This window comes from Phoca vitulina, unplaced genomic scaffold, assembly GCF_004348235.1.
Source record: "Phoca vitulina isolate PV1807 unplaced genomic scaffold, GSC_HSeal_1.0 scaffold23, whole genome shotgun sequence".
In the NCBI taxonomy this organism is placed as follows: Eukaryota; Metazoa; Chordata; class Mammalia; order Carnivora; family Phocidae; genus Phoca; species Phoca vitulina.
Window position 1 is genome coordinate 18,827,168 of NW_022589726.1, and position 14,373 is coordinate 18,841,540.

General features: G+C 49.8%; 1 protein-coding gene across 1 annotated transcript; it reads right to left on the reverse strand.

The window, feature by feature from the left end:
• On the reverse strand, window positions 1–13,995 carry LOC116642317 (keratin, type II cuticular Hb5-like). The gene is made up of 9 exons (XM_032420620.1): window positions 13,573–13,995; window positions 10,464–10,672; window positions 9,005–9,065; window positions 8,309–8,404; window positions 7,470–7,634; window positions 7,105–7,230; window positions 3,650–3,870; window positions 862–893; window positions 1–152 (listed from the first exon to the last, which is right to left on the reverse strand). Exons 1-9 carry the CDS (start codon window positions 13,993–13,995, stop codon window positions 1–3), a joined length of 1,485 nt encoding a protein of 494 aa, XP_032276511.1.
• Window positions 13,996–14,373: the final 378 nt, after the last annotated feature.

Here is a 14,373-nt window from a genome sequence, read left to right on the forward strand (position 1 = left end):
CTACGCAAACCGCACCGATCTGACACTGGAGCAGGTACCCATTACAGAGGGGGAGCAGAGGATGCCACTGCTGGTGGCCACGCCCCCCGGGCCACGGGGGACAGTGGCACTGAAGTCCCCACAGACCATGCCGCCCTGGGAACGGCTCACACCTGTGGAAGGAGACACTGAGTCAGAATTCTCTTCCATCCCCGACATGACATGACCCAGAATTTTTTGGAACCAATGATTTGCTTTCTTCACATTCGGCACGACCAGCAGCATGAATCTTTACAACTCCAGGCAAATCCAAACCCATTGCCAACTGTTTCTGGAAGGAGTGTGTTTAGCCAACGGGATACCTAACTCTACTTGAACCAGACTAATGTTGAGATGTGTTTATACAATCTTTGAGCAAAAACTGATGGTCACAATGGAGGAATCATCTAGAAATACGGTTGCTGCAAGGATGAGAAGAACGGATAGACACTTAGCCTAGGGACTGCGTACATGTTGGATTATTAAAGATAAAGATTTAAGAGTTGCCTGCAGTGGTCCAAATGATCAGAATAAACATCTCATGTTTCTTATCAAAACATTGTGCCATTTGAGGAGTATTCTTTGCGTAACTGAAAGACTTGGGCTATTTTTGCAGAACCAATTAGGGGGGCAGAACTTGCCACCATCACTAGCTTAGGTTTCACACATGTTCCAGGTGGACCCGCGTAGGGGCCAAATATTTTGGACCATCCATTTGTGCAGATCCCAGAGACCTCAGCCCCTTTATCCCCCACCCAGTGCCCCACAGACAGAGTCACCCATTAGATGCAACCCAGTATTAACACTCAAAAGAACGATGCCCATGATATACACCCAACTTACAGATATTGACGGAGCACACGCCTTCACACAAGCTGCAGGGGAGAGAGAGAGAGCAAACATTCAGAACAGAGTTCCTCTGCTCCTGCTCGACCGGGCCTATTCTGCTCCATCCTGAGTGAGGGGAGCAGAGCTGAGGGGCTGGCGGCATGCTGCCTACCCACTGCAGAGAGCATCAGTGCTGCCCCTGCTCCCAGGGATCCCAAAAGGACAGGGGAATGTTAGATTGCAGGACCCAAAGGGCCACTTTGTGCCTTGTTTGCTTCTCGGCCAGGGAAGATTGGTGTACTGAAAGGTGGACATGGGTTACCGTGGGGGTTATCCTCCTTGTCCCCTGGCTGGAAATTCCAGCACAGCTCAATAGAGGATGGGATCAGCCACTGCCTAACTGGGCACCTCTAGGTAGGAAAATGCTTGCCTCTCATTCTAATCGATCCATTTTTATCCCATGAGTTTACATGCTACCCCAGATATCCACCTGACTTGATAATGCAGAGGGAGGCAGGAGGGTATGGTGGTTAAGAGTCTGGACTCTGGAGCCAAGCCTCCTAGGCACAAATCTGGCTGAGCCACTTATTAGCTGGGTGACCTTGGACAAGTCACCTAGGCTTTCCGTGCCTCAGTCTCCTCATTTCTGAAACGGGGATGATCATACCCACCTTCCAGGAATGTGGTAAGCTCTACATTGCCACGTGCCTACAAATAGAGCCCGGCACACAGTAGATGCACTGTGTTTGCTATTAACATTAGAAACATTTTGTTGATGGTGGGATATTTATATCGCTGCAGTGGGCCCCCTCCTCCCTCACACCCACCTGAACTTTCAGTTCTATGTCTCCCTCTTTGTTAACCCCCAGCTTCAAACCTGACCCTCCAGGAAAGCTCTAGTCTGATTCCTTCTGCCCGATGCAGAGCACCTCTACGCACTACAGCTTTTCCGTGAGGATCTATGCTTTGGGCTCACTTTCCTGCCACGTGAATCTGACTCTACCACAGCCTTGGAACTGTGCCCTTCCAGAAGATTCTAGCCATCATCCTGCCTGTGGAGTCACAATGCTAGCAGCAGCTGTCTCCAAGTTGAGTGATGATGGCTGCTTTTATTTTCTTATTTTCTGCAATGAGAATTACTTGCGCAGTCCAATTGAACTTATTAAGTGCCAAGAAGGGAAGATCTGTTAGGTCAATGGCCACAATATGCAAGATGCCATACACTAAACCATCTTTTAAAATCTCATGTGTTGGGGTGCCTGGATGGCTCAGTCGTTAAACGTCTGCCTTCTGCTCAGGTCATGATCCCGGGGTCCTGGGATCGAGCCCCGCATCGGGCTCCCTGCTCCGTGGGAAACCTGCTTCTCCCTCTCCCACTCCCCCTGCTTGTGTTCCCTCTCTCGCTGTGTCTCTGTCAAATAAATAAATTAAATCTTTAAAAAATAAAATAAAATCTCATGTGTTGGAGACAGTGCCTCATTCATCATATGGTGGAGTTATTAATACGCTAATGATGATGATGATTACAATGAAAGTAAGTTTCACGGCGCAAATGCCCAGTGCCTCACTGAATGTAGATGAGCGGGTTGAGGCTAAGTGTACAAAGCAGGAGGTAGACTCTGGTGGCCTGAGGACATGGACAGAAAAGTTTACCTGCTTTGGTCAAGCACAGCACAAATCCAGCAGCATGGCCGGCTGCCTTGGGTGCCACAAATGTCAGATTTCTAAAGCTAACCTGGTTAATAAGGAGCCTCTCCACAGTACAGCCCTGCCTGGCCACCCTGGATAGACAGATTCTTACTCTGAGTGTAACCTGCTCCTACTTGTGCTTACTATGCACATTAACTCACTTAATCCTTGCAATAGCCTAAAGTGGTGGGTTTTATGATTACCTGTTTTACAGATTAGGAGGCTGAGGCATAAGGTTTCAGAGTTGGAAGTGGTAGAGCTGGGATTTGAGCCCAGGTTGTTTGGCTCCCAGCCTGTGATCTTAACCTTTATATTCTACTCCCCCCAGTCTAGCCTGCTCTTCCGTGACGGAACCCAGCTAGGAGGCAGTAATGATGCGGCCACCTCTAGGCTAGGGGCCCTGCCACTACCCTAAGTGTAAATCCACATTGCTCCTTCCCTTGCTGACTTCACTGCCCCGATTCTTGGCTCAAACTGTCAGCACAGCCTGATGTCTCCTGTCCCTTTCCCACACCCTCAGCTCTTCTACCTCCTCCTCTGAGAAGCCCCCAACAGCCTCCCTGGGACACTAACCCTGGTCACCTGGAGGATGGATTTATGTCCAGCCCTGTCTTTCCCTGCTAAGCAAGGACGCTGAGCTGCTCATCTCCATTTGCTGGTCCTGAACATGGAACTACGGGGCTCCTTGTCTGTGCACTCCAAATCAAATGGCCTTTAACGAATCTTCTGAATGATTCCAGCTTTTGCAACCCATTGAGATGTGATTGCAGAAACATCCTTTCAGCCAACAGGGTAAAGCAGTTGTCTTGGAACAAGCTTGAGGTGCCGCCAGAGGGGCAGTGTAGGAGGGCAAAGATCACTGGAACCCTAACCAGGAGATTGGTGTAATGTAAGCATAGCCACTACCTAGCTGTGACCTTGAACAAGTTCCTTCCCCTCTCTAGGCCTCAGTTTCCCTGTCTGAAAATGGGGAAATGGTTGGACTCCATGATTTCTAGAGTCTTTCTGGAGTCTTTCCTGGTTTGAATGCTCTCTGCCTGGAGGATTATAGTTGAGCGAGGCAGTCTTCAAGCCCTGAGTGGGGATGTGAAGTGACCCTGAGCCCCGTCCTCACCGGCTCTCCTCGCCCTCCAGCAGCTTGCGGTAAGTGGCGATCTCCACGTCCAGGCCCAGCTTGGAGTTCATCACCTCCTGGTACTCCTTGAGCAGGCAGGCCATGTCCTGCTTGGCCTTCTGCAGGGCCTCCTCCAGCCCCGCCAGCTTGCACTTGGCATCACTGAGGGCCGCCTCGCCCTGCTGTTCCGCCTCTGCCACGGCACTCTCCAGCTTGTAGCGCTGTCAGGGAGGAGAGGAAGAAAGGAGTTTGAGGGGGGTGTAGGCTGTGGGAACGCTGGTGGGTCCCCCATGGCCTCGGTCAACCCCATTCAAAATGGTCAACTTGCAAATAAACTAAGCAGGGATATAATGGCCCTTTGGAGCTTTCTTCCTCCATTTTTGTACCACTTTATTGTAAATCCCAAGTCCCTGGTGAGCCGTTAGAGGGAGGGAATGTTAGCACTGGGACAGAGCTGGTAATAAGTAGTGATATTATCTTACGTTTGTTTAGTGTTGTTAGTTTACAAGGCACTTTCACAGATGCTACCTTATCCGCCTCCGGTTACTCTGTGAGCTTGTGAGAACAGGCATGGTTATTCCCATTATGCAGATGAAGAAAATGAGACTCAGAGAAGCTGTGACTTGCCCTAAGCTACCAGTAATTAGTGCCAAGCCCAGGTTTTCATAGGCCACTGTAAGGGGTTGCATTCTCTGACCCACTGAGATCAGCATACTGGAAGATTCCCCACGTAAACACCCAACATACTAACTGTAGCTCCTCCCTTCTGCCCCACTTAAAGCAGAAGGAACTCCTACAACTCAATAGCAAAACCAAAACCCTTAATAATCTGATTTTCAAAATGGGCTAAGAACTTAAAGAGACATTTCTCCGAAGAAGACATATAAATGGCCCACAGGTACCTGCGAAGATACTCAGCATCACTCATCTCCAAGGAAATGAAAATCAACACCACAATGAGAATCACCTGACACCTGCCTGGTTGGCTATTATCAAAAAAAACAAGCTAAGTGTTAGCGAGGATGTAGAAAATTGAACCGCTTGCAAACTGTTGGTGGGAATACAAAATGGTGCAGCTGCTATGGAAAACAGTGTGGAGGGTCCTCAAAAAATTAAAAATAGAACTACCCTATGATCTGGCAATCCCACTTCTGAGTATTTACCCAAAAAAATTAAAATCAGGATCTCAAAGAGATATTAACACTCCCATGTTCATTGTAGCACTATTCACCACGGCCAAGACATGGAAACAACCTAAGTGTCTATCTACAGATGAACAGATAAAGAAAACGTGGTATAAACATACAATGGAATGCTATTCAGACTTTAAAAAAAAAAAAAGGAAATTCTGCAATATACCACAACATGGATGAATCTTGAATACATTATGCTAAGTGTAATAAGCCAGATACAGAAAGACAAACTACCTGAGTCCACTTATATGAAATACCTAAAATAGTCAAATTTTAAAAAATTTTAAATTAAAATAAAAGAGTCAAATTTATAGAATTAAACAGTGGGACAGTGGCTGCCAGGGGTGGAAGGAGGGAAAATACGGAGTTACTAATCAATGGTCATAAAGTCTCAGTTAAGTAAGATGAATAAGCTCTAGAGACCCACTGTACCACACTGTCAACAATCATGTATTGTACCCTTAAAAAATGCATTATGAGGGTAGATCTCATATTAACAGTTCTTACCACAATGAAATAAATATTTTTAAAAGCGTATTAGCATGCAAGCGAGGATAACTTCCAATCTTCTCTAATTTCACTTCCAGGACCATTCCCATATTTTATCACCTCAGCTATGAATAGCAATAAATTAATTGTGATACATCTTACACAGTGTTTGAGAACCACGACACAGAAGGGAGAGGATAGAAATTGAGCCACAGGTATGTGAGAACTCAGGATTAGGACAGAGGTCGTATCACAAACCAGTGGGTAAGGAATGGATTACATGATATATTTTCTTACTATCTGTAGAAACAAATTAGCTTAAACCTTACTCTTTGTATATACAAAAAATAAAGTTTAGACAGGTTAAAGACCTAAATGTGAGAGGTAAAACTATAAAACTAGTCGAAGACAAGAATGCAAAAGGATACCTCTATGACCTCAAACCTTCGTAAGTATAAACCATTAAGGGAAGAGCTGATGGGTGTGGCCACATCCAGGTTAAAGATTTCTGTTCAGGAAAGCAAACAGACCAGTGACAGCCTGAGAGGAGATGAACTACAACATGCAGAACTGACAAAGGATTACGATCTAGACAGAATGGACAAAGAACTGCTGCAAATAGTCAAGAAAAAAGACAGGAATCACAATACAAAAATGGGCAGATAGGAATAGGCAGTGCTTAGAATGGGAAATGCAAATGAGTAAGTATGCCTATGAGGAGGCATTCGACATCACTAGTTAACCAGAGAAATGAAAATTTTAAAAACAGCTTGTTCTAGTTCACACCTACTAAAGCCACAAGTATCGGAGTCTGATAATAGTGAGTTTAAGCAGAAGCCCCCACCTGCCTATGCTAGGACTGTGTGCTGGCACAGAGTTCTGAGGGTTCTTACGGGAAGTAATTCAGTGAATATCCTACAACTCAACATTTCCATTTCTTGCTTTATACCTTCAAGACATCTCTCATGTAGATGTACATGGAAACATGTATACATGTGTAAAAGTATATAAAAAATGTTCATGATACAACTGGTTGTAGTAGCAAAGACTTGGAGGCAAACGGAGTGGCCATCCATAGGGGAATGGACAGGAAACTCTGGTTTATGAATATTAATGCATTCGATAGCACAGAAAAGATGAAACAGATCATTTAGAGCAACATGCATGGATTTCAAAGACTTTGAACTGGCTATGGGAAGAATCAGATGAGACTTATGGCGTAATGTCATTATGTAAATTTAAAACACTAAGAAGTTTATATAAATTTATTTTAAAGGATACATATGTATGTATGTGTGTATGTAAATATATGTATGGAAGAGGGACGTACATTAGCTGCATGAGAATGAGTCTGGGGATGGAGGAGAACGGAATAAAGATGAAGGAAAGAACATGCTGAATTGCAGAGATGCGCAGACGGTGGTCGTGTGCACTTTGAATAGAGTGGCATGGGCTCAGTTCAGGTCTGTGCACCTCAAGTCCAACCAGAGAGGCGGGGAGAGAGACAGCAGGACATAACCTGCCCTAGACCACGTTATCTAAGGTATGTTAGAAGGAGAGAAGCAGTGAAGGGATAGGAAGGGAAATAACAGCAGAATTCAGAGAAGGTAGACAGACCTATCCTCCCCCTAAAATGTTTTGTGCAAACTTCAGGTGCAGGTGGTTAAAATCTAAGCCTCTCCAAAGATAGCAGCTGCCCGTCCAGGTAGGAGGAGAGCAGAGAGCAGATCAGAAGCAGCAGGTACGCCGGGTGAGGTCTCAGCGCCCCCTGACCTGCTGCTTGGCATTCTCCATTTCCGCTGTCAGCCTCTGGATCAGGCGGTTCAGCTCGTTGAGCTCATCCTTGGTTCTGCGGAGGTTCTCACCCTGCTGGCTCACTGTGGCTTTCATCTCCTCGCACTGTGGGTTGGGGGACCAACATTGAGAAACAGCCAGTGGTTGTGACATTGTTGGAGGGGGTGCTGGGTTGTCACTGTGGAGAGCCAGCCCACTGTTCTTTGGCCACGGTCCCACTTCCTACACCTGCTCTGCTTGGGCCTATGCTGTAGCCCCTCTCAGTGCATGGGCACCTGTCCCAGGGAAGCTCCGGGTTCCGGCTATCCTCCCTGCCCAATGGGCAGCCCGGCCCTCCAGTTCACCTTGGTTTGGTACCAGGACTCAGCCTCGGCCCGGCTGCGGCTGGCAACATCGTCATACTGAGCCTTGATCTCGGCCACAACCAAGTCCATGTTGAGTTCCCGGCTATTGTCCATCTTGACCACCACCGAGGTGTCCGAGATTTGTGACTGAAGAAGGTAGATTTCCTGTAGGAGACAGCAACCAGTGCCCTCAGCTCCAAATCCCTCTCTGATTCCCATCGCTATAGGTAAAGAACAGTCCCCACCTGTAGCTTCAGGAAATAAACTGCAAAATTTCAGAGGGGAATTTTAAGAGAAAAGGGCTGGAATTTGGACCATGGCCTCAAGGCAGTGAGTAAGGTGGAATTCCATTAAAGCCTGGATCAACAGAGGCAGATTTCTAGGGATAGAGACAAAGGGGATCACTCCACCTGGGGCCCCAACAATCCAGATCAGCTCTAGCTATCTGTATAAATGTAATCAACCAGATAATGGACAGATTCAGATTCCTGGCTTTTCTAATTAAGTTTTCACACTACCGGAATTAATAAGATATTATTATCTCTATATATCCATACCTATATTCTCAAATCTCCACTTCATGTTGTCCTGTGTAGACAGGCAATGAATCCTAGTCTTTCAAATCATTTTAAAGGAAGGACATCACCCATTTCCATTTTGCAAGGAGGCCTGAGCAAGAGAAAATCTCCTCTGGTCACAGAAGGAGAGGTGTTTAGGCCCTAGAAGAGTTAGGGATGGACAACCCTCTCTAGAGCCAAGGGCCCAAGACAAGCCACAACCCAAAAAGCCTCCACCCTCTCCTCCCTCACTTGCTCTTCTGGAGATGGGAAGAAACTCACCTCCTCATAGAGGGCCTGCAGGAAACCCATCTCCTCCCTCAGCGCCTCCACATTCGCCTCCAAGTCAGCCTTGCGCAGGTAGGCACAGTCTATGTCCTGGTGAACACACACGAGGAAAGGATAACAGGGTCACTCAGTGCCCCTGGACCTCTGCACTCTATAGGGGGCCCCAAGGCCATGTTCTGGCCCACTCTTCTCTATCACAGAAACATCCGTGGGACCACCTAGGAATAGGGAGTGAAGAGAAGTCTGACCCCTTACAGACTTTTTTCTGATTCCTCCAGAATTGGAGATCTTTCTGAAGTGGGTGGCCTAAAATCACAGCCTGAAATGGCAGACTCCTACCCCTGAGCCAGACTGGCCCATGGAGCGTGACCATGTGGTGGCCACAGAGCCATGTGCGCACGCCCCAGCAGGTCGTCCTTGGCACACAGGTCAGGCACCACCCAAGTAGCTGACTCTCAGGCGTGAGACCTCATGGTGCTGCTGTCTGGCTCACTGTAGACTCCCTGCTTAACTCCCGTGGCCACTTGTAAATCAATGTCACTCTCATAGGGACATTGCTGACCAACTGGCCCCCATCTGTCAGTGGACTCGAGTGCCTGGCCACCACGACTAGACTGACACATCTTGGCGAGTCTCAGAGGCCCCCAGCATCCAAGATTTCATTCCTCCCATGTGGGAAGAGTCACTCACCTTCTTCAGCACCACAAACTCATTCTCAGCTGTGGTCCTGAGGGCCACCTCCTCTTCATACCTGAGGAGAGACACACAGGTGGAGAGGCCCTTGAGAAGGAGGGCTTTGGACCAGCCAGAGAGCCCTAGGTTTTCAACACTCCTTGGTTCTATCCTTCACTTGCTGCGTGCCTTGGGAGAAGAGGCTTGGCCTCTTTGGACTTCTATTTTTCAGTCCCAAAGAACCCACCAAAAGGACACTGGTCATGGAGCTCAAATCCCTGGTTTCTGATCTAAGCTTGGACTAAAGTTGCTGCAAAACTCAGGCAAGTCATTGAATCTCTCTGCATCTTGGGTTAAATTGCCTGGTGTGCAGGAAGTTTCTCTGGGCATATTTGTGGGATGAATGAAAGACAGACGCTCCGCGGGGCGGGGGGGGGGGGGGGTTTCAACCCGAAAATTGTACAAAACATAAAGCTCCATGAAGCCATCCCCGTGACGTTCTCTTCCCCTCCCCCAACATCCAAGGACTTGACATCCTGGAAGCACCCCACTGTGCCCAGACTGCTGGGGAACATTTCCACCCCCTTCCTCAACAACCCTGCACATTCTCTTACTCCCACGCATGAGGTCATTCCTGCAGCGGCCCTGCCCATCCGGCGGGAGAACCAGAGTTCTCACAGCACACTTTCCACAACTTTTTAATGACAGAGTAATTTGGGCTGCTATAAACCCTGAGCTGTGTAATTACTGGCCCTCACACCTCCTACACTGGGAGACAGACCTTGCCACCTGCAAACAGAATTGTGTCGGCATTTGCATCACCTCAAGGAAAGCGTAAGCCCATCGCTGGGCCCATCTGGATGGGAAAACCTGATCTTCCAAGATCAGAACTCCAGTTACTTCCAGTTAGTATTACCAGGACTGGTTATGTCAGAATCGCCCTTCTCTCTGTCCATATCTACCAGGTAAAGAGGAGCAAATTAGCAGTGACCTGGTGAGTTTAAACTAGGTAATGGCCAAACCAAACAAGTCAGGTTAAAATCAAAGATTTACATGGGCCTTTGAATTGCAGAGCCTTGCAGAACAAGAGCCTGGCGATTTATCTACAGAGTAAATAAAAGAATTACCCGAACTCATCAGATACCTTGAATGGCATCAGCCGGATCATCTTCGAGATATCTCCCCAGGGACCTTTCCTTTCCGCCCATCCTAGCGCTGACTGCTCCCAAGTTCTTCCCTCCAGCCCAGTGATGTCTACCCTCCTGTTTCATCATTCCTCTCTCTCGATCTCCCCAGGATATGGCGCACAAGAACTGGGAGCCGAGACCAGATGGAGCAGGCTGAGAAAACAGAACCATCTGAGCAGTAGCCTGGAATGACCCTGACCTTCAGTGATCTCTGCCTCCTGGAGAGTTGGATGGACCCAGCCAAGACCTGCCCCACACCCATAACTACCCCCTGGCCAGGCCACACTCACTTCTTCTTGTAGCCCTCCATCACTTCCTGCATGTGGTTGAGCTCCGAGGCCAGCCTCCCACTGTCGGCCTCCACGCACTTGGCCTCCCGCCTCAGCGTCTCAAGGTAGCCTTGGAATAGGGGCTCCAGGTTGCTCTCACAGCACTTGCGGTTCTGGTAGAACTGCCACTTGGTCTCCAGCAGCTTGTTCTGCTGCTCCAGGAAGCGCACCTGCCACCCAGGGGGGAGGAAAAAGACTCAGGAGGAGCCCAGAGAGGTGCACAGGATCCCAGAGCCTTCTCTGCCCTTGGGGAGGGCCCCTGGCCTGCAGCAGCTTGACCTCTCCCCAAAGGCCAAATCATTTGGCAAAGCCTGAAAGTGCAGGTCACAAATGTTCCCCCAGTCGTGTTCCCTCACCCTATCCCCACCTCCCCGTAGAGCACACTATTTGTGATGTGTTTATTCTGCAAGAATGAAATAACATCTATCCTACAAAAACACCCCAGGCCATGGGGGGGTGCAAAAGTGGCCCCCCAAAGATGGTCACATCCTAATCCTTGGAACCTGGGAATAGGTTATGTTACATGGCAAAAGGGACCCTGCAGGTGGAATTTAGCTCATGGTGCTGAAGACCAGGAGATCTGGAATTATCCAGATGGCCCCAAGGGATCAAATGGGCCCTTTAAAGTGGATGAGGAAGGCAGAAGAGTGGAGAGGGGCACAGAAGGAGGAGGTGGAGGAGAGACTCAGAACCTGACATGGTCTCTACCACGATCACTGGCTTTGGAGGTGGAGGGAGAAAGGGCCTGAGTCTAGGAATGCCAGTGGCCTCTAGAAACTGAGAACAAGCTCCGGCAGCAAGCCAGCAAGGGAAGAGGGACCTCAGTCCTACAATCCCACGGAACTCAATTCTGCCAAAAGCCTGCATGTCCCTGAAAACAGGCCTCCCCTAGGGCGGACACCTTGATGTTGGCCTCATGAGATAATAAATTTGTGTTGTTTTAAGCCACTCAGCTTTGGGCATTTTTATGGCAGTGATTTAAAAATGCACCCACCATACTCTCCCTCCCTCTGATCCTGGGGCGTGAGAGCCCAGCTCGGGGGCCCTGAACCGGGAGTTAGGAGACCTCCCACTGCCTGACCCTGCCACTAACCAGGCCCCAGTGCCTCCTTCTCTCTGAGCCTCACGATAAACTGACGCAGCGGCAGAACCTCAGCAAGTGTACATGGGCAGGCCCCAGGCTCTTTCTACCCAGTGGGCAGGTTTTATTTGGCCAGCAAACTGTTTTACAGAAATCAAATTCATTGCCAACATTTAGTAATTGAGTAATTTCAGGCAAGAATCTGGATCTCCGTGACCTTGACAAACCAGAGGCTCAGGCAATGCCGGGCCTGGGTCTGGTGGTGAATCACAGCAGCTGCCCCTCCAGCAGGCATGCGTCTCAGCTTGGCTTCATTCGGGTCCTGCCAGGCCCCATGCCCTTGTCAGCCCTGCACTAGGTGATCTCCTCCCAAGCCCTAACCTTCTGGGAGCACAAGCCTGGTAGAAAGCAGCCCTCAATTGCCCACCATTGTGGGAAAAGAAACCAAACCCTAATTAACCAAAGGCATCTGCCCTGGGTGGCCCCATGCAGGCCCACTCTCGGGCTTGCCCACTATGCCGGCTTAAACCCATCTGGGCAATACACTTTGCACACCCAGAGTGTGATTCCGAGGAGGTGGGGGTGCTCCCGGCCACCCCAGGGGAGAGAAAGCCAGCCTGGGGCGGCAGTCTGAGTCTCTCTCCTCAGACCGGAACTGACTGCTCACAACAGAGACTGCATAGCTGGGTGCTGCCCAGAAGGCTGCGTGCAAAGGTCCTTGCACGCTCAGGGCCCTCACTGTGCTTTCGAGCAAATTAGACAAAGGGACCACTCCAGGCAGACGCAGGCTCCTGCTGGGGCGCACAGCCGGGTGAACAGAGCATGGGCTGGATTTCAAACACCTCCCACCCCAACTTGGTGCATGTCCTTGTGAAATTAACAGCTTGCACGATGTGCTGATGGCAGGGAAGAGCCAGCAGCATGTTAAGAATAGATGTATGTAATTCTCACAACAACCAAATAAGGTTGTTACCAAGTGAGGTAGCATTTATTAGGCAGATGAGGATAGAGTAATCACCTAAAAGTGTATGTCCTTCACCCTGAGGAATCTTGAAACTCACTTTGACTTTTAAAACTCTATGGGAAGTTAAAACATTTTATCTTATTTTTTAAAATAAATTATTTACTAAGCACAAAAACAAAAAAAAAAAGAATAGATGTATGGCACCGTCGCTTGCAGAGATGCCTATTCCTGATGGTGGCATTTGTCTGAGAGCAAAGCTCCCACGCACCGTCACCCTGTGTGCATCCAAAGTCCCTGGGTGTAGATATGCACACCATTCTGCCCTGGAGATGAGCCTTTCCTCCCCTGGACTTCAGAGGCTGTCCTCCCTCAGAGAGGCTCTCAGGGGGCACCACTGAGTCAGAGAAAACCAGAGCTCTGCATCCAACCAGAAGATGGGCTCAGAGACTGCAACATCAGCAAAGTACAATTCAACAGCCCCTCTTGGGCCTTCCCCTGGAGTTTCTTGAGTCACTGTCTTTAATCTGTGTCAGTATTGGGTGGGGAGGGCGCCCCCAGCGGAAGTCCTGGGAACTCACAGTCTGTCCCCAGCGGAAGGAGCAGGAGAGGAGCTTCTGGCCCCTCCTCATCCTGGTTCCCCTCTCCACCCTGGGGATGGTGGCATCTCCTCTAAGAGTGGGGTCAGACACCAGCCTAGCAGACATGCCCATTCCCCTGCCCCTGCCACTGTGTGGTGGCTGAGATCCAGAAGATGGGGCCATGGACACGCTCTCAGCTCTTGCTGGGCAGGGAAGAAGCAGCAATCAACGCCCTGTTCTGTCTGGTGGCTTCACACCCATTACTGATTGCATTTGATTCTGCTGGTAACACCTGAAAACCAAGAGCCCAATTCAGTCATGTTCTCAAGGCCACGTGCTGATGAGTAGTAGGCCTGGGACTCAGAACGTGAACCCAGCTCGTCACTGGTTTCCAAGTCCCTTGCCCGTTCCTGTGCCACAGCCCCAGGGAGCAGCCCGCATACCCACCTTGTCGATGAAGGCAGCAAACTTATTGTTCAGGCACTTGATCTGCTCCTTCTCCTTGTGCTTCACGCACTGCGCATTGGGGTCGATCTCCAGGTTGAGGGGCGTGAGGAGGCTCTCGTTGACCGACACACTGGTGATGCAGGGCGGGCTGGGCCCGCAGAGGCCCCCTACCCGGTAGCCGAAGCTGCGGCCACTGCGCAGGGGCCATCCACAACTCACCGCCGTGCGTGGGGACCCCACGGCATACAGGCTCTGGCTGCCGAAGCCCCCAAGGCGCCTGTAGCCAGGCCCCCCAGGAGTGCCCCCGCGGGAGCTCAGGGCACCGGCGCAGCTGCGGGCTGAGGGCTTGGGCAGGACCGCAGAGCAGGAGCTGAAGTTCCTGACCCCGACGCCGGAGCCGAAGCGGTAGGAACGGCTCGCCATGTCTTGGCCGTGCAGGGCAGCGCAGGCAAGGTGGAGAGCCCCGAAGCGTGCAGGTCTCAAGCTGGAGACCTGTAAGTGCCCCTGCCTTTTATGGGGCGGATGACAGGCCTCCCAACAACATGAAAGGCAGGAGAAAGTTATTAATGCCATTTATGAGCGTGGGAATCTCCCACTAGGCAGACCGAGAAGCAAAGCTGAAACTTGTCTCCTTTAATAAGCATGTGGAAGAGACCCCGTGTCACAATAAACCTGTCCCCTAGTGCCTTTTTGGTCCCACAGGCCTAGACAAGGCTCTTCAGCCCCTAATTCACCTCCCACCCTGTGAGTCCACCTGCCATCATTATCCCACACGGGCAAGTGGGGGCTTGGGCCGGCCCA